Below are 19,768 nucleotides of genomic sequence, written 5' to 3' on the forward strand. Positions count from 1 at the left end.
TGCCATCGCCGCACACGCGTCGAATAAAAAGCAAGGGACAAGTCCTGACTTACTAACAACTCATATCATTTTTCATTGCTGGAGGGGTTGCCCCCCCCCTACCTGAAAATCCTGGCTCCACCATTGCTTGTGATGGAACTTTGTTGGATGAACGTTGAGATTTATAAGGGCACGGGGTGACCAATAAGGTCTGAATTGATCTGTAATAAGGTAGGGCACTGATAAGGCGTTGACAGGTATGCACATTCGGCCTACGCCACGTTTCATAGAGGAGGACTAATTTTGCACTGCAGCTTTCTCTGCATTAATCACCAGTGACACGGCCGCAGCTTTCAGACCCGCTCCGCTCGTGCGCTTATGTTTAGATTTTAACCTCTGCTATCACGCCGGGGGCTCAAACCCAGGCTCCCAGAGGTACATACTTGGCCTTTGCTCTGATTTGGCCATTCATTCTTTGAGTCAGCTGTCTGTTGCTTTGTGTGCTTCAGGTGTAATAACAGGTTAATACCTGCGTGAGGGTTACAGCAGTATACCTCTGTGTTTAGTCTCAACGATGTAGAATATCGATAAAACAAATTAAGCATAACTCCCATCCGCAATAAACTGATTCTAGCCCACAACAATGATTTGTCCCATTCATCGCCACGGCATTTTCCTTTACCTAAACTGAACGGGGATGATATGGCAGCTGCAGCAGTAACATCAAAATAAATAACTGCAGCTCCATTCACGTCAACAACAACATTTAAGCAGCAGAGAGGGTGCACGCAAACAAAGCCATCAGCAGGGGCGACATCATCAGAAGCAGCAGGAGTCGCAGCAACAAAAACATCTGCGTTGTCTTTCGTACCCGCCTACATTTGGCAGTAGAAAAAATTTAAATCATTGCCCTGCACAGCGTTTGTAAATAAGATCATATCAGTCACAGTCATAAATAACATCTACATCAACGTCTTCTACAGCAGTCATAGATGGCACCAATCAGGAAAACTTTTACGGCAACAGAAGCAATAAACATCAACAAGCATGAACAGGGAGCGTCTGTACCTGCTATAACAGCGACCCAGCATTAGTAACGGCAATCTTATTGGTAAAATCAACAGTGCACAACTTAAGGACAGGTTTGTAAGGAAGCGAGCTGTGAAGTGCAAACCCGTACAGCCGATGCTCCTGCTGCTGAATCCCATGTCCTGAATGGCCTCGGGTATTTATCGCAAAGGCACTCAAGGAAACCATTTCACTCCCTTCTACTCTGTTCTCGAGCATGCAAGAAATACCGACGCAAAGAACGGCCTCGACATCGCGAATGTTGTCGTGCGAGACAACGTCGGAGGAGCAGTGCCCCGTGCGGTCAGCGGAAGCTGTCGTATAATGGGATAAGGGATCGGCATTTTCAGCGTGCCCTATTACGAGAATTCTTGTCCTGGAAATGATAACAAAGTAATTTTCGTTGCGGCACTCGTAGGGTTTGATGCAATTTCCCTTAACGTGCCACCGCCACGGCCCGCCGTAAAAGGGTCCCGGGCCGTCTTGAAACGTGAAGTCTCTCCGCTGTCAGCAGGCGCGGCTCTCGTGCCCATTGCCGCCTCGCGTTGTCTTTGCACACAAGTGAGCGTAAATAATGTGTTGTGATGTATCGCGGGGGGGTAGTTTGGTAAAAGCAATTAGCGGTGATCATGTTAAATTTATAAATTTTCCTGCAGCCCAGCGCCACACGGGGGCCTGGTTTGTGGCCATGGCACCGTTAGCAAACCTGCGCGTGGCGCAGTGGCCGCATAATAGCATTTAAAAGCTTTTTAGGAGAAACAAGTAATCCCATTTCTAGCCCTGATTAGGGAGCAATCCTGCAGCAGGAAGTAGGGCAGCTGCGAGCCGGTATGCGTGTACGTACGTAACGAAGTGCGCGCGTGCAACGGCATATTTCGCGCGACGAAAGGGGCCATCGCGCGAAACGTCGCTTCGCAGACGTTCGCTCTGAGAGGCGGTGCTTCGCAACGTTCGCTAGAGTAGGCCGTCATCTTGCACTGAACACCGGCTGCCACGATGAATGAGCTCGGCGACAATGCTTTGATGGCTTTACGAATTGTCTCGCCCATTTTTTGCTGGAATGCTTTTGTTTGTAAACACTCGTAGTTTTGAGCCAGGCTTGGGGGTCTGCACAGGCTGTGATCTGGTGCTTTGGAGGCAAGGGTTGGTGGATCAAGCGCATGTGTGAAACTCCGCTGGGCTGCGAGTTTTCCAGTCGACTGTACTAATTAACGTTGAAGCCGTGTTGTGGGTAGGATCTGGGAGTTGGTTGTGCGTACTGCATTCACAGACCTGTGGGAAACTGAGTCTCTGTAATGTCACGTGTTAATGTGGGCCCATGCTAATTCTCTTGTGATCTCGGAATATTTTGTGATGCGGCCAAGGTGGGAACTGGAGGACCCAGTGCATCGTTCCACGAACACTTCCAATTCTATTGCAACCATCGGAGAATTATAATCACCCCACCGTCTCACAGAAGAGTGCTTGCACAACGATGATTTTGCATGAAAAAAGACCTCACCCTCAGGTGGGATTAGGAGTGGAAACCAAAGAGCTTGAGATTCCCTGTCGCGGCTGAAGAGTGTTCACTCTGCTTGCTGTGGGGATGCCCATCCTCACATAGGAGGCGCGTGAGCATGTTTTTGGTATATTTTCTTCTTCTAATGAAATGTACGTCTGTATATTGAACATCTTACGCACCGGACGTAGCCAACCGTGAAGTGCAATTGGATTTTTTCCCACAATTTACATAATCTAATCACAATCCCATTTCCATGGGTAAGTTTGATGTTTTCCGTGGCCCTCTGATGAAGGCCGGCTCTGTGGAAAGGGATTGACATTCACTTGCACATCCAGTTCACGTTATGACATTACAATGTTCCTTAAGAGCAAATGTATAGTTTATGAAAGCTAAAGTTGTTTGTGAAACAAAGACAGTATTAGGAATTAATTAAATTTATCTGGAAGTTCACCTGAAGTCCATTACACTAATGTGTCATACATATGTTTAAATCAGCGGAGCATATGTGCATCAATTGCACGTTTTAAATTGCCCTCTCGCTGTGAGCCATCGCACATAAACTGGAGTTGCCACACGTAATTTGCCACAATCTTAGAAAGCCCTTATCAGCCGCAGACATGTGCACGCCGAGCATGAACGTTTACCGGTGGTTCACTCGCGGAACGCGGAGCAGCGCCGTTCATTTTCTAAAAGATGTGTCCCGAGATTGAGTGTAAATTCTCGGGAGCAAATCTGATGACATTTTTTGGCCTGCTCCGTAGAGACACTAGTTTGCCGCTCCGCTCCAACGCGGGCGAGCGCGGAGCTACGCGTCGCATCGACAGTGTCCCACAGCGGGGTCAGCACAGCTAGCGCACTCGGCCTGGGGTTGAACCTGTGGGAATACCGCCACTGTGGTGCTGTTTACCTGCGTACAGGAAAGCTGCTACTGTGTGTCTGTGTGTATGTTTGTCTCAGGAGCAGTGTTGTGGCTAATTTTGTGAGTGCACCTCGGTGTGATATGAGCGAACAGGGTATGTGTAACTCCCCGGCCATTTCACACTGGTGGCAATTTGAACGTCATCTGGGCCTCCCCAAAGTCAACTCGGGCCTAAAGTGAGCACCTGGTGTGTTGCGGTCAATGTCGGTACTTGGGAGACAAAGGTGGTTGGGTGTTCGTGATGTTTATAGTGTCGCCTCAGGCTTTAACCAACCACGTAAGTATGTGCTCACTAACACTATTCTATCCAATCAGTCTCTTCAGACTCGGTGACTTCTCTGTATGTATATAAAACAAACAAAAAGCTGCTTTTATTCAAGTACCATTATTAGGTACTGACCAACCTCACTGGTGCGTTAATATTAATCACAATTAAAAAATGAATTGTGTTCTAAACGGTCCCCTGCGCATATATTTATTTCATCTCAGTTTCAGCAAACCAATTGTACCAAACAGGCACGTAACAGTGCATCAATTCCCCATTTAAAATTTATTCGTATGCTCAAGGTACACGCATCACAGCGTGTGTGCAAGAATACGTTAGTTACGGAATGCATCAAATGCTACAAACGATGATGCAAGAAAACTCAATAACAATGCCAATGAGACGGTAGACGTGTGACAAAAAAAAAATCGATTCTTGAAGCGAATCGCATCTTCGAATCGTGAATATTCATATTCATGGAGTCGTTGGGGTGATGAATCGTTACACACCTCATCACAAGTGGTTTCCTGCCCAGCCGAGTAGTAACGGCACTCCATTTCCTGTTTTTACAGCCCTGAGGCAGTGAAGGAAATTCCACATTCCTATGGTAGAGGAGTCTTCAAGAGGATGCCCACTGTTTAGTTCCCGCACCGACTGTGGTGCTCGTTTCATTGACCATGGAAGGGTGAAGAGGGCTAAGGAAACCACCCCAACCAGGATATCAACCCGGAACCTTGCGATTGCATGTCGCACACTGCATAGCTGCACCCACATGGCTGGATATCCATGCCTTATGCTGAATGAAAGGTGGGGGGGTGGTCCCCCTTTTCACGAACAAACAGGTTCGCAGCGGAGTCGGGAACGCAAGCTGTTTTGTTTTTGCATTGGGATTATCAGGTCATAAAGAATGACAGCGCAATGAAAAAAGGCACAACACTCGAAGAGATAAATCAGAAATAATTGTTGCTTTCACTGCGGGATCGCTTGTGCCGTAGGCATCGCCCAAACGTGGACCTGAGTAATCGACCCCTGACCTTGCCGAAAGATTTCAATTCAGATGGAGCGGGATCAGCGGTAATCTCAGCTGTAAAAATGCTTTGCTGATCGTGAGCGACGTCCTGGACCAACAGAAACACTCGGAAGCTCCCATGTGTGGTCTGCTGCCTTTCATTTCGCTTTTCAGAGATTGTTTGGAACATCTAACAGAGAGGCATCCTCAAGTTTTGCAGATTTATTTCCCTTATGCGCCTCACCCGCAGGCAGCCTATGTTTGGTGGATGGAGCGTGAAGCTTCCCCGCATTTCTCCACTACTACGTCGCCAAATCGCGCAGATCAGCTGACTGCCCAAGTTCAATAATTCAGCGCGACCTAAGTGACCGCCGTTGTTTTGGTAGTTGTCGTTATTTGCTGCACGCGCCGTGTGTACGTGTGTACGCGTGTACGTGTGTACGCGTGTAATGGAGTGTGGCCTGCCGATGCGTGCCGATAGGCGTTGGACGATTCCCTCTCGTCGCCCGCCCGCTCCCTCCGCCGCCGCTCCTTCCTTCCCTGGGTCTCGCGGTGTGGGGAGTGGCAATGGATGCAAGGGGGGCGGTGGGGTGCGGATAGTTTGTGAATTCGTGATGGCGCTGAAGAGTAAGCTGCTCCAGCGCACGCTTTCAAAACAACAGTGGGAGATTTCAAGGATCGCAACAGTGCTGTCAAGTCGTTTATAGGGAAATTCTTAAAACAAATAAGCTGTGCTGTTTAAAGTTTACACCAAGAGTCAAACTCATCAGCTTCCATGAAGAGTGGGAAGCCTTCGCTGCACTGGGGTTTTTTTTGGAGTAGGTACAATCTGTACCGGCTGCACGTTTTGTGGTAATGACGTCGGCTTATGTCATTCAAATACATCCCGAGTTGCACCGTGAAGTGGCTGCATGAAAATTGATTTTGATCATTTATATATTGGAACGCAAATGTTGTTTTGTGGAATGAGATCCATTGATTTAATGTCCTTTATTTATTCCACGTAGCAGCCAATTGAGGCACCGAGGTTCTTGCCAGTCAAGCCTACTTCCTCCCTTGCCCAGGAATTAACTTGTAAGGGTTGCATTAGCCTTCCCAGAGTTAGGGTGCGCGACTTACAGCTCGTGTGACCTCTGGTGTACGGCCGCGTAGATTGTAACTGGCCTTCGAGCACCATTTGAAAGGGACTTGCGGGCTGTTCGCTTTCGAACAGGACTACCAAGGCCCATGTTGTTGTTTACAAGCACGATGTCGTTCTCGCTGACCCGACGTGACAATTTGAGACGTTTCCACGTGACCCCCGCGGCCCACAGAGCGCTAGGAGATTCTTAATGTGGCCTGTTGCACACCCCCCTGGCCCTAGAGTCTGGAAGGGGTTTACTATTGATTTCCCACAGCTGCCTGGTAGTGCCCTCGGTTGTTATTTACAAACCTCACTGTCTGCTTCAAAAGGGACATTCAAATCCCTTGGTCAGTGGGGGAGACAAAGTGCTGCCCCCCCCCCCTACTGTGTGGACTAGAGGTCACTTGAAGGGATCTCAGAGGTAGCTCTTTGAGATCCGCTTCTGTGGGTCGTTCTCTCACGTGACGAATTGCGCTGCTGTGAGATTTCCAAATGGATTCTTCGTCCCATGGCTTTACCGTCGATAGCACAGTTGGAATATTTTTAAGAAATGCTTTTTTTTTTATCTTGTGTTGTGGTGCAAACTACGACACGGAGGCAGGTGAGTTTGTAGGGGTCTCGCGCCAAGTTTATTTGGGGCTTACGCCTAACTGGTTCACCGGCTTACGCCTAACAAGGGACGCCCTAGACCAGGGGTCGGCAACCTACGGCTCCGGAGCCGCATGCGGCTCTTTACGGGCTGCTTTCTGACAATATGTACGTATGTACAGTATGTACTCAGATGCATTGCGGCTCTTGAAATACTGAATTTTGTACCGAATTGGAAAGAAATGGCTCTTCTTGTTATTTTGGTTGCCGACCCCTGCCCTAGACTATACTCCCCAGGGGACACGGGTCCTGGGGATGCTACCACCCCGGCTATCTGGGCTCTCCTCCCTGCACCGGCCGAGGGCTAACTGCACTTCGGCCGGTCGGGTGAGTAGCCACCCTTAGCCTCCTGTCAGACTACGCTACTCCGGGTCCCAACCTCCAACCTCTCCCGTTCCCGGCTGCCACGACGACCCCTCTTACGTCACGGGCTTCCCCCTAAATTCCCCCCTGGAACATGACGTGACCGTCCCCCCAGGGGTCTCCCCCCTGACGTCACTCCCTGCGACGTCACTCCTCTACACTTGTTGTCACAATTCTAACAATCACTCCATTTTATAACTTTTTTCACTTCATATTGTATTTGAATGTCTTATGTCTACCCTGTCTACTCTTGTATGCAATATTCAGTTGTTATATCGGTGTTCTTGTCAGTTTAAAGTGGAACTGATGTGCTGCTGCCATCTTACCGAATTAGGGTACGATCGGATGTTTTATTCCGATGAAAAAGTTAATGATTTATTTCGTAATTTAAAATGCTCATGCCATCTTCCAAAAAGTCAACACTAAATTTGGCAAATCCACTTGCATATTTGATACTCCTAATAAGTGCACCAATATTGATTGTGTTGCATTTTAAGTAGTTTTGTCCCAGTAAACCTTCATGAAACATGTATCATCTTGATTGGGCAATAGATTTGTTATATATTTGATTTTAAAAGCCTTTCTGGACGAGACTAATTTACGTCTACATTTTTTACTTAACTTTGATTAGATTTATATGTGTATGTTTCTAAAATTGTTCTGAATATCTCATGAACTGTTTTTCTTGTTTCGCAATCTGTGTAATGCTTTTTTTTCTACTTTAAATGCAGACAACTTTAACATTCATATTTTAGGTCTCAATTCGGGCTTTTACCTCGTTATAAATAAAGACCCTCAGAATCGGAGAGCTTTCTTCACCACGTAAGAACTTGACCCTGCATGGGCTGTTTTTTACAAGGTCGATCTGGTAGAGATGACCATCAAATAAATGCGAGCAAATAAGGTATTTCAAAGTATGAATGATTAACCTTGGGGTCCGCTCTGCAGCAGACACGAGTGAAAAATTTAACCAGCAACTATCCCTAGCCCAGCAGTAAGCCCTCCAGCCACCAATTCGCCCAGCGGCATTGCTCGCGATCCGCGCGCTGTGGCCCGTGACCTATATGATCCGTGCGCCATCCCCTGTGATCCTTGACCCACGCTCGCCGGAGCTTAACCATGGCTCGCGTGGCGTGTGCAGCGTGTGCGGGGACACGTGGAGCACCCTGGCGGAGCTGTGCAACGCGTTGGCTGGTGTGGCAGTGAGCGAGGTGCAGCTGCAAGCGCAGGCCGGGCCGGGCCTGGTGCCGCTGGTGCTGGATGAGGACCGTGCTCTCGCTGGATTCGTGCCGTTGCTGTCCGCGCCGCAGGAGCCCTGCTTCGTGCAAGAGGACGCCGACCAGGTGAGGCTGTAACTTCCCTGGCCACTTTTCTTCTCCCTCCCTCCTTTTTGTTTTAAAACGATCAAACGAGAAAGATGCTCCGTCTTTCGGCACTTTACTTCGTTCATCATGTCGGTTTTTTTTTGCTTATGTGCTCCCTTTTTTTTTATCAAAGACATAACGCGGGTTTTCCGTGTAACATTAGTCCCATTGTGTGTTACTGTGTTCATGGACACCAACAAGAGAAAAAAATCACCCTCAAAAACCCATCACCAGATCCCCTGCTGCTGTGCTACCAGCACCATAGCGGCGAAGGCACCTGCCTGACCTCCCCCCCCCTTCCCGCCCACTGCGACTTCTCTTAAAAAGTCCACAACTTTCTGGGGATGCTTCCAGAGCATCTCGAGCGACGCGATGTCTTCCAAGTGCTTTCGACGAAGAGGCCTGCCTGCAGGGCACTGACCAATGCCGCAGAGTGTCCCCCTTGGGTTTTGCCGGCGTCTCATGCACGGCGGAGTGATGCAGATGCCGTTGCGGAGGCAGTAGTGCTCAAGGGTAGTGAAATGGCTGCCGGCATCCAGTTGCATTAGGATTCCTCGCTGGCTGGTAGATTCGAGGATTCTATTGGGGTGGGTGCGGAGGACGATGGTACGCGTGTGCTTCTAAGGCTGCTGACGTTCTCGCTGACTTTTTATTACCCATGGTGCTATGTGAGCCGTGCTGTCCACGGAGCTGTGTCGATGCGTCTTTGTGTGTGACGTCAGTGTCTGTGACGAACGTGTGTCTCTGTGTGATGTCCAATAATCTATTTGTTACTGAGATTTGGAGGTTTTGTGTGATGTGTGTGTGTGTGTCTCAGTGGACCTGTGTCTTTGTGTGATGTCTGGTGTCTTTTGTGTCTCCGTGTATGTAATCTGTGTGTTTGGGTCTCTGTGTGTGACATAATTGTCTGTGTGTTATGTGTGTTCATCTCTGTAGTGTCTGGAGCCATATCTCCATGTGACGTATACATCTATTTGTGATATCTGGATCTGTGTGTCTGTGTGTACTTTCTATTTCTTATGTTTTACATCTGGAGGTCTGTCTCCACGTGCTGTGTGAATTAGATCAACGCCTCGAGTGTTGTTACTGCTGCAGAATGATGCATTTTGGACTGGATAGCATCCAAGCTGTGAGCAGGTGCTATGAGCTGGCTGAGAGGCTGTTGTTGATCAGTGTCATTTTTTGGGGAATTTTCTACATCGAACTCCTGCAGAGAGTAGGGACGTGTCCTCTTTCCCGCAGCGAACACGTGTTGTTGCCAATGTGTAATTTACTGGCTGCATAATATATGTTTTGTAGTGTAACATATACGTCAGTCGCTTAAGGTCTTTTATTCAATGTTATTTACGGGAGAGGACCTGGCGAACTGTTCAAACGGTGACTGCTGCTATTATCAGGTAAAAAATTTGAGCTTTTAAATTTGCATATTATACATATGTAATACGAACAACCAGGATTGGTGGGTACACAGTGGCCAACTGTTTTGCGATTATACCATGAGGTCTTTAATGTCCACATGACAATTCACGTCGTCCGTACGCTCGGAAATTGTCTGCATCTGCAGGAAAGGAACAATTAAATTCCATGCCACCTGGCTTAGTAGCAAGAAGGGCTAAACTTTCGGCCACCCAGCCAGCGGCATATGCCGTCGTGCTTACAATTGTAAGCACAATGGCAATCATTGCTGCTACCATCATCATCTTTATCATGAATCATCACCACCACTAGCATCCTAATCGTTACCTTGATCATATAGTCATAGTGATCTTCTGTTCGGCTGAGCATTGAGGTGGTGCTCATCTCTAGTTTGCAGCCAACAGCTGGTGGCAGAAATTACACAATTCCTATGGCAGAGGCGTGACAACCACAGTTGACTTCTCCATAAAGTGGTACTCAATTTATAGACTTGGGAAAATTTGTGGTTGAGGAGTTTGAGATGGGCTTGGTACTCAATTATTTTAAGATCAGGGTAGCTGCTTGCCCATGATAAGGAAAAGGCAAGTTGATGGTCTCTTCACGCCTGGTTGTCGGGTTTCTTTAAGGTTTGCGGCATCCAAGGCTTTCCCTGAGATGGGGTGTGGTGCCATGGAGTGTCATCTCCTTGGATGTATTGGGCCTTTGCCGACCATCCTTTGAGACTGACCTACTTGACCCTTGAAGATGGTGATGTTGAAAATGGCCTTTCTAATTGCCATCAGGCGAGCTTGGAGATGTGGGCAGATGCGTGCACCGACGGTGATTTCTCCTTTCACTATCCAATCCTCCGCACCCAACAACATTCGCACACAAATGCTTAAGTTCACATACACCAACAATGTTCGCACACACACACCGATGGGCCTTGTGCACACACGTTAACAACATTCACGCACCAGTGTGTTAGTTCACACGCCCTAACAACATTCACACAGGAGTGGGTTAGTTGACATACACTAACAGCGTTCACAAACACACACTAATCGGTAGACAGATGCATTAACAGGCATATTTGTTTACAGTAGCAGCCTCAAATTGACCCCTGACAATCGCTCAACCTATTATCATATACGAATGTCATCATTATCATCATTACCCAATTCGGTCAGGATTTGAGCATGCAACCATTGCTTTGTTGACTCATAATCGTGCAATTTCCCTTTAATTGGCTGTGTTATTTAGACATCATTTATCATGCTTTGTTCAGGAGAACATATGTCTTTGTAAGAGATTTGCTTTCAATGTGAGGTGCAGCAGTAGAAGATCCTGACAGCGATGCTCAGATTATCTGATAGGGCTAGGGTGTGTGGCTCCATGTTGGTTTGAATACACAGCTTGTGTGCAAGTAGGGCATCATGGCACACATTCTTGGGTTTTTTCGGTAAAGTCACGTAAGTAAAAAATAAAAATTAATACAAGTAAAATAAAAAATAATTTACTTAATACAGCGAGCATGCTGTGACGGTTCCACCTGAAGACTGAGGCTTGTGTTGCCTCCGAAACGTCGTGATTTTTATTTTATTTTTTATTTTACTTTTATTAATTAAAATAAAAAAAATTTACCTACATGACTTTACCGAAAAACCCAAGAATATGAATCCTTGCAGTCACGAAAGCTTCAAATCTAGAATCATGGCACACGTACATGTGTGTACACGTGGGTGTGTGTGTGTGGGGAGCGGTAGTCTTAGCGGTTAGTGCTACGAACCCGGTGACCCGACTTCGATTCCCGCTCATGATCAATAACAGTGGCGAATATTTGAACCGGTCCTGAGGCTTCCCCAGGTCGACTCACCCTCAAATGAGTACTTCGTGTGGTGTGTAAACATTGTGTCACAAAGGCGGCGGGGCGGGTGCTGGCCACCCCATCCCCTTCGTCGTGTGCTGTGCAGACCTTCATAGGTGCTCACTAACAGCACTTGCCCCAAAGAGTCTGTTAAGGCTATACGGGCGATCTTTGTCTTGGCCCTCGCTCATAATCACTGCAGGGTTACGCAAGGACCCGGGCAGCCACAGGTGCGTGATAATGGCAGCAATGAAGGGCGGTCCGAGAGCTGGCTGGCAGGCCTCCAAGCAGATGTGGTGGTTGATAAAGCCTGGGATTATGTGCTTGTTGTGGTTGTGTTTTGCCGTTGCGCCAGAGTAAAAACCTTGAATCTGCTGCCAATTCTCTCCTTGGAACAGTATTTTTTTTATCAAGTGTTTATGGTAGTCCTCATCAGATAATCATACCATAACTAGTTGGCCTGCGGGCGCATATGCAACAATTAGTTTTTGCTACCTGCTGTCCTTATTTGAATCTATCGGAAAAGTTAATGGTTGAAGTACTTCTATATACACGGAATTTTTAGCTGCTGTCATTTTTTGAGAGTAACAATTTTGCATTTTTGGGCCTTTTGCAATTGGAGGACCCTTATTTCGGATTAATTTTCGGGCTCCGTTTATTATTATTCTTTCAGGCCCCTCTTCCTGTTTAGACCACGCCTCTTTATAAGCGGCACATTCCTTATAGATTTGAAGCTTTCGTGACTGCAAGGATTCATACTCTTAGTTCTTTCGGTAAAGTCACGTAGGTAAAAAAATGAAATAAAAATTAATAAAAAATAAAAATCACGACGTTTCGGAGGCAACACAAGTCTCCGTCATCAGGTGGGACCGTCACAGCCAGATTTGCTGCATCAAGTGAGGCAGGGATTCAAGATGCAAGCTCTTAAATACAGGTTAAAGGGGGAGGAGAGACCACGCCTCTTTATAAGCTGCACATTATTTTTATTATTTTATTATTTCCATTCTACGTGACTTTACCGAAAGAACCAAGAAGATGAATCCCTGCAGTCACGAAAGCTTTAAATAAAAATTTCTGCACATTCCTGTTTTGGCCCTGCACCCTTCCACCTTAGGCCCCACACCTTCCTCTTTAGGCCCGAACTTTTCGTTTTAGGCCGATCCCCTTCCTGCTTAGGCCCGCCACTGTCCTGTTTAGACACTCCTCCCCTCACTCCTCTCATTTACGCCCTGCCCCTTTATTTTGTAGCCCCCCCCCCTCCACCCCTAACTCTGGATGCAGGCTTGGGCTTGTTTTTGAAAGCAGTTTTTTCTTGTTCTCCATGACACTTGGCAACTGTGGGCTAAAGCAAGTTGATTGGAGTGAGAGACATCAACTGAGTAGCAAAACTCAACAAGGCCTCGACTTAAAAAAACTCACCCATGCAAGAGCGAGTCTACAGTGTGGGTTACCGAATGGGTTTGCGCAGCAGCAATGGGCTAATGTACACCACTTAGTGAACACTCCCATGGTCATTGAATTAATAATGACCTTGGATAGTTACGATTAGTTTTTTGCTTTTTTCTCTCGTAGAAAGGCTGTGAGCAAAGAACAACTTTGGGAATTGACTTTAACATAAGAGCAGAACCATCAGCAGCTGCTGGTGCACTGCAATAAATAAGACTGAGAGTATTATTTTTGGGCCATTAAAAAAACGTGCTAATCCATTGCCTGGCCGAGAGACACTCCATGAAAACCCATGAGTCTCAAGGGTATTCCTTGAAACTTGACATGATTGTATGTATGTTGAACTTCAACTGTGCTAATTGGATGTGCGGGGAAAGGACAACAAACTAAAACACAAAGTTGTTATCTTCTTAGGTTTTTTCGGTAAAGTCACGTAGAAAGTAAAATAAAATAAAAACAAAAATCACGACGTTTCGGAGGCAACACACGTTTCGGAGGCAACACATTGCCTCCGAAACGTCGTGATTTTTATTTTTATTTTATTTTACTTTCTACGTGACTTTACCGAAAAAACCTAAGAAGATGATTCCTTGCAGTCACGAAAGCTTCAAATCCACAAAGTAGTTGTAAAGAAATTCGTTTTCAATCTATATTTAAAAGTAATAGCTCCTATGGCTGCAGAAGCGCATCTGAAAGCGTGCGATGCAGTGAACGTCTTTGTTCAACGGTTAGCCAAAAGCCGCTGCTGCGAGGATGACTGGAGTTTGCGTGATGATTTATGCTCCTTGACGAGATCAGCAAGGTACTGTTGTTCATACTCTTAGTTCTTTCGGTAAAGTCACGTAGGTAAAAAAATTTAATTTAAATTAATAAAAATAAAACAATAAAATCACGACGTTTCGGAGGCAACACAAGTCTCCGTCATCAGGTGGGACCGTCACAGCCAGATTAGCTGCATCAAGTGAGAGACTTGTGTTGCCTCCGAAACGTCGTGATTTTATTGTTTTATTTTTATTAATTTTAATTTCATTTTTTACCTACGTGACTTTACCGAAAGAACTAAGAGTATGAATCCTTGCAGTCACGAAAGCTTGAAATCTAGAATTACTGTTGTTCATTTGTGGCGAGCAATTTGAATGTATTGAGTGCGACCTTAAAATGTTATTTGTTCGTTAACTGGAAGCAATGCAGCTCGGCACGCACTGGTCGGACATGGTCGGATCTTGCAGTACCCGTCACGATTAGTGCCAAAGAATTTTGGAGTAGGGGTGGGAGTGTGTGCACGCGAAGCAGTAGGCAGTGGTGGGTGTGGGCAGTAGTTGGTAGGGGTGGGGGCAGCATCACGACAACTGTAATTTTTCTTTGAGCAATGTAATGTAACAAAAAACGAAGCAATGTCCTTCTACCAACTACCTCCTGTCCAGGACAGCCTTACAGCATCATGTCAGGAGATGGCCCCAGAATTTTTTTTCGTGGCCATTGACAAACTCCCTCCTTTCGTAATCATTGAACTTCATCATTTGTTTCAGCTCTGCCAGTATATCTGGAACTGAAATTAAGTTTTGGTCACTTCACATCCTGTCCTTTCCTACTAATCCTACTTACAACAAGTTTTTGATATTTTGGAGACCCACTGTCTGCTGTATGTATTGTGTTCCAGGGAGGACAGAGTTAGTTTTTGTTGGTGGTCGATCTTAAGCGGCTGGAGTTTTCGCCGGGGCTGCGGCATTGCAAGGATTTTGTCTAGCTTTCTTGAGGCTTCGGCTGCGGGTCTGGCAGTGGCAAAGTAGGGCTTAGCGTGAGCCCCGGAAGAATTGGTAGCATAAGTGACATGTGTGCAACATGAGCGTGGCAAGCGTGGCACATTGCTTGAAAGCAAAGATGCCCAAATCCAAGTGTTTTACTTTCCTGGGACCAGCTCAAAGCGGGGCGGATTGTATCATGTACGAGGCGCTGCTGGCCAGGGAACTGCAGGAGAGGTCGGTCAAGTGCACGGTGTGGACCAATAAGCATGGATGCCAGAGCATGGGAGCACCACGAGGTCGACACCCAGAGTTACAATACCCAACAGGAGTCGTTAAGTTGACCCCACACCCAGCACTCGCAGCAAGCAATGTGGGTCTGATGGAAGTCGCTCGCAAGTAGTGGACATCTTCTTGGTTCTGTTGGTAAAGTCACGTAGAAGGGAAATAATAAAATAATAAAAATAAAACATAATAAAATCATTCTCACGACGTTTCGGCCACAACGCAAGCAGCCGTCCTCAACGCAAGCAGCCGTCCTCACCTGAGGAGGGCTGCTTGCGTTGTGGCCGAAACGTCGTGAGAATTATTTTATTATGTTTTATTTTTATTATTTTATTACTTCCCTTCTACGTGACTTTACCGAAAGAACCAAGAAGATGAATCCCTGCAGTCACGAAAGCTTTAAATCGAAAAGCAGTGGACAGTCGCAACTTGAGTGTACAGGATGGTTGGGGCTGATGAGGTCCCCCCACCATACGCAGCACAGGGCGATCGTTGACCCCGATCACAGGAGCAGAAAGCCTTTTTTTTAACAGGATCGAGTCTAACTCTACGGGATCGACCCTAACTCTAATGCCAGGGGTACTTTGTAGTGATGGCACGCAAAATGCTCTCAGGGAGGCCGGGTACAGGTCGACGATGCAGCACTCGCACCCCCGGCCTTCTTCAGGGGCCTACGCCACGGTGCAGAGCTGCAGGCCGTGGGCATGGGGGACAAGGAAAAATATGGTGTGGATGAGGAGGCTGTTTCCAAAGCTTTGTATTCGGTAAGTACCAGGAGACCCAATATTTTTTTGGGAAAGCTTTCCCTCCAAGGGTTGCCTTAGAAGTGGAGGGGGGTTGGGGTTACTTTCAGTTCGCCTTGAGGAACATCTTAAATCGGAGGGTGGAGATGAAGTCCCAGAAGAGCATGGTGAGGGAGGAGATCAACCAAGCACAAGAGGTGACCAAGATCCTCCTCGGAATCATCTGTCTCGTCCCCATTGTCTTGCTGCTCGTCTTTTATCAGTTGGGAACACCGAAGAATGAAACGAGACAGTGCAACTTCTTCTTCGAGATCCAGGCTCGCCCGACTCCCCATCATTTCGGATCAGGTTTCTGACTGTCGAGTGCATTAGTTCCTCATTGCCGTTCTTTGTTTTATCGTGGCGTGGAACGTGTTATGCTGTTGCCAGTGAGACTGGTAGTGGGGGGGGGGAGGCACAGGATGCGTAGATCCTATAGATATTTTTCAGTTCTGGATATTCTAGCAGAGCGAGTCCGCGGGAATCCATTGATCGCTGATGGACGGAGGGAGTTTGTCAACAGCTGCTCAAGAAACCGAGCCAGCATAAGTCACCGAACTCGTTTTCAGCACCTTCTGGAATCACTTCAATAGAGCCGTTTTAATCAACACCAGGTGGCCCTGGTACGTGCGGTGAAGAATGATTCACTATATGTCAGTCATCTGATATCATAGATTTTAACCCTAAAATTCGGGGTGAATTGAATGTAAAATGTTTGGCCTAGTTTTGTTTGTGGTTCAGTTTGGCCCTGGATTGCATCATCGTGTACTAAAAAAGCTGCCACAGCTGTAAAAATGGTGTACTATTGCGTCATTCCAACCGTGGTCGTAGCCGACACTGGCCTAACTCTTGGTAGTGAAGCCATAGCTTCTTCAAGGTCCGTTTTACGAGTAACAGGAGCTCTCTGGCAGTTGCCTGCGCAAAGCTGTGGGAATGAAACCACACACCTGGGGATATCGGGTCAGTGGTGAGCACATCATCAGCTCATGGGGCTGCGAGCTGCCTGCCTGGGTTGGGGCTGGTCGCCCTCAAGCGCTGTCCGTGTTCCTGTGTTTGTCTGCGCGTGCGCTGCAGCTTGTTTTATTAATGCTGAATCAACACGCACAGCCGGGCGTTTGTTCAGGAGGATCATTAGCGATGCTGATGGGGAATGAAGAGAGTGGAGCGGTGAGCACAGCAGGCATGCATCTCCCAGCTCCTCGTCCCAGTCCCTTTAGCCAGCACGTACCTCCTCCGCTGGATTCTCTCAAACTGAAAAACATACTCGGTGATGTATGTATGTTGAACTTCTTTCACATTGTAAGTAGCCAGTGGTGATAATTGAAGGTGCGGGGGAAGGACAACAAACTAGATTTGAAAGTGCATAGCTCCAGTGGCTTCCTGGGACGACTTCTAGACTGACAGCCTCACATGAGTGCTCAGGGAGGGCCTCCTCTAGATTAGCTCAGCTTAAAGTTGGGAGGATTTCTTCACATGTGACTCCAGCTACAAGTAGAAGCCTGTGATACCTTCATCACGGGGTAAAGCCTCGTGGTGCAAGTCATGGAGAAAAGCCGCCTCTCGTCCGTTTTCCCAGGAGCAGTATCGGTGACGATGCCAACTAATTTTACATACCACGATGAGTCGTAATCAACGTGGGAGGCTTGAAAATACACATTAATTACAGATATAATGAACAAAGCGACTGTTATCGTTCTTCATTTTTATTGTTTTTCATGGGGATAGTTTTTTTTATGTCAGCAAAATTGGTTGCTTATGACAGTGTTTCAAGCAACAACTGGTTTCTGGTTGCCTACGACAAAGTTACAAACCAAAACAACCGTGTGAAACGGTCGGAATGTCAGCATTTAGAGGCAGAGAGTGGATCCACACTCGTGGTGGAGCCACATGAGCATTGGTGCAGGGCGGTGGCACGAGTCAAACTTGGGCAACAACGGCATGGGCAAAAGGCGCTAGCCGCCCCCACCCCAGCGAAGATCGCTGTGCAAACAGCAGCACAGTGCCCTGCAGTCCATCCCGGCGGATAGGCATCGCGTAGCCTTTCCCGGTGGCCGTGCTCACGTCCACTTGACACTTCCCCGCATTTCCTGGCAACCGCGCGGTTGTTTTAGAGCCAACGTTCTCGGGGCCTGTCTCCCATTTCCTGCCTACGGCCGCACTCCCCTCTGCCCCATTCCCTCCCACACTCTCGCGCCCGCTCTCCCTCTCGCCGTCTCGGCTGACTGTCCGTCCACCCACTCTCATCCCAAGCCCATCCACCCCCTCCTCCTACTCCTCCTGCACTCATCCCCCCCCCACCCCACCATCTTCCCTGCACCGTGGCCCCTTGGGGAGAGCAACTGGGGTGTTTGGTCTTGGCTCTTCCTGATTAGCGGAGAGCGCTGACCTGGCCCGACCCCCCTTTGACCCGCTCCCGCGGGGGGTAACGGCGGACTTTGCGTGCGGACAGTCGCTCGCCCAGCCGTGCGCGCGATATAGCCCAGGGATCAGAGCCGTGCGGGATTGTTGTGGAAAAGCTGCTCTGCGCTTGGCGTGAGGCGCGGCGAGGCCTCCGTGATTGACGCACAATGGCGCTGGGGGAGGACAGGGGATAGGTGGGGGGGGGGGGCGAGTGGGGGGGGGGCAGGTTGGGGAGGGGCGGCACAACCCCAATTGGGACCCACGCTGCCGTGCATTCACATGCTTTTAACAAAAGGTTATGTCATGTGCTGAAACCTCACAACAACCTTGACATTTCCTTTAGCCACTGGACATCATAATTAATTGTTGCCCGTTTGCTGTTTTCCTCGCAGAGTCAAATTGCTGCCGAGTAGTGCACACCTGGACACGCGTATATTTTTTAGTGCATTTTGTCTTTGTGTGTGCGCATGACAATTCGAGGTGGATGCAGTCCGTGTACTGTACCACTCACTTGCCACCCGTGAAGCGTGTAATTTTCCTAACCCATGGAAAGTGACGATCAGCAAAATGGGTACCGATTGTCAAGCAATTACGAGCACAGAGCGTTCAGACCAGTTGTTTGGTTTCTTATTTATTTATTTGAGCTCATCCAGCCCGCAAGCAATTCTTGAGGTCTCTTTGAATTGCAGCCTCTACGTGCATTTGATCGATTCAATTCACCTCGTTGTTTAAATCTGCGTGCGTGCGGCTGCCATTGCGAAGTCCGTGCCTGCTGGTTTAGCGGGCCGTGTGCCACGCACGCAAGGAGGCAGTCGTGCGCTAGCGGTCGTACGTCTCAGCCCGGGGTGTGCGTAGCATTTTGGATTTAGGCGCTCATGCGGAACATTTAATGCCCCCCACTGCACCGCGCAAACATTTGCTCCTTCAGTCGGCAGAGCATCACATTAGGTCACATGTCACCTCATGTCGTCTTCTGGGATTCCTGGATGATGACACAACAGGACTGTTTCTGGAGCCACCTCGAACTCTCCAGGCCAACACGACACGCTGCTCCTTCTACCTCTAATGAGGGGTTTATCGCATGTCAGTCATCCGCTTGAAATTTTACATCTCAGAGCAGAGCTGGGTGGAGAAAGCAAAAAAAAAAGTGTTTAGATTTATGTACGCTCGTTGGTGGCCGGGCACCACAGTATCCTAAGAGAATCTGGCTTTTCTCACCGATGGCTGAAACTCGCATTTCACACCCACGTTTCAGCGTGAGGAGGGCTAGCACTGCTTGGTGTGTATCTCGAGTGACATGTGCAGTCTGTGCCAGGTTTTGCAGACGTATTAAACGATGATAATTGAGTGATTTATGGTTCATCTGACAGTCCACATCCGGCCTCCTCAAAATCGGCTTCTGCTCATTTATGTTGCACATGTGACCAGCAATTTGCCGAAAATGAATGAGCTTCAGATTCACTCTATGCCATCATCATCATTATGATTGATTGATTAATTGGCAAGATCTACCTTGCAACAGTTTTAATCCTGGAGGGATATCTTTTTCAGCTCACTGCAGCACTCTATTTTTGATGAATTAGATGTGCATGCATATGCACACGTGCACACT

The 19,768-nt window shown here is 47.7% G+C and overlaps 1 protein-coding gene across 2 annotated transcripts in view; it reads left to right on the forward strand.

Moving 5' to 3' along the window:
* Positions 1-19,768, forward strand: part of SMG6 (SMG6 nonsense mediated mRNA decay factor) — a 190,545-nt gene that overhangs the window by 87,469 nt on the left and 83,308 nt on the right. For both annotated transcript variants that reach the window (XM_078611957.1, XM_078611958.1), the window contains exon 14: positions 8,017-8,218. In XM_078611957.1, the coding sequence (XP_078468083.1) occupies positions 8,017-8,218 (202 nt within the window). The remainder of the gene's footprint in view (positions 1-8,016; positions 8,219-19,768) is intronic.

The sequence above is a fragment of the Lampetra planeri genome, chromosome 37, assembly GCF_965212315.1.
Source record: "Lampetra planeri chromosome 37, kcLamPlan1.2.h2, whole genome shotgun sequence".
Taxonomy (NCBI): Eukaryota; Metazoa; Chordata; class Hyperoartia; order Petromyzontiformes; family Petromyzontidae; genus Lampetra; species Lampetra planeri.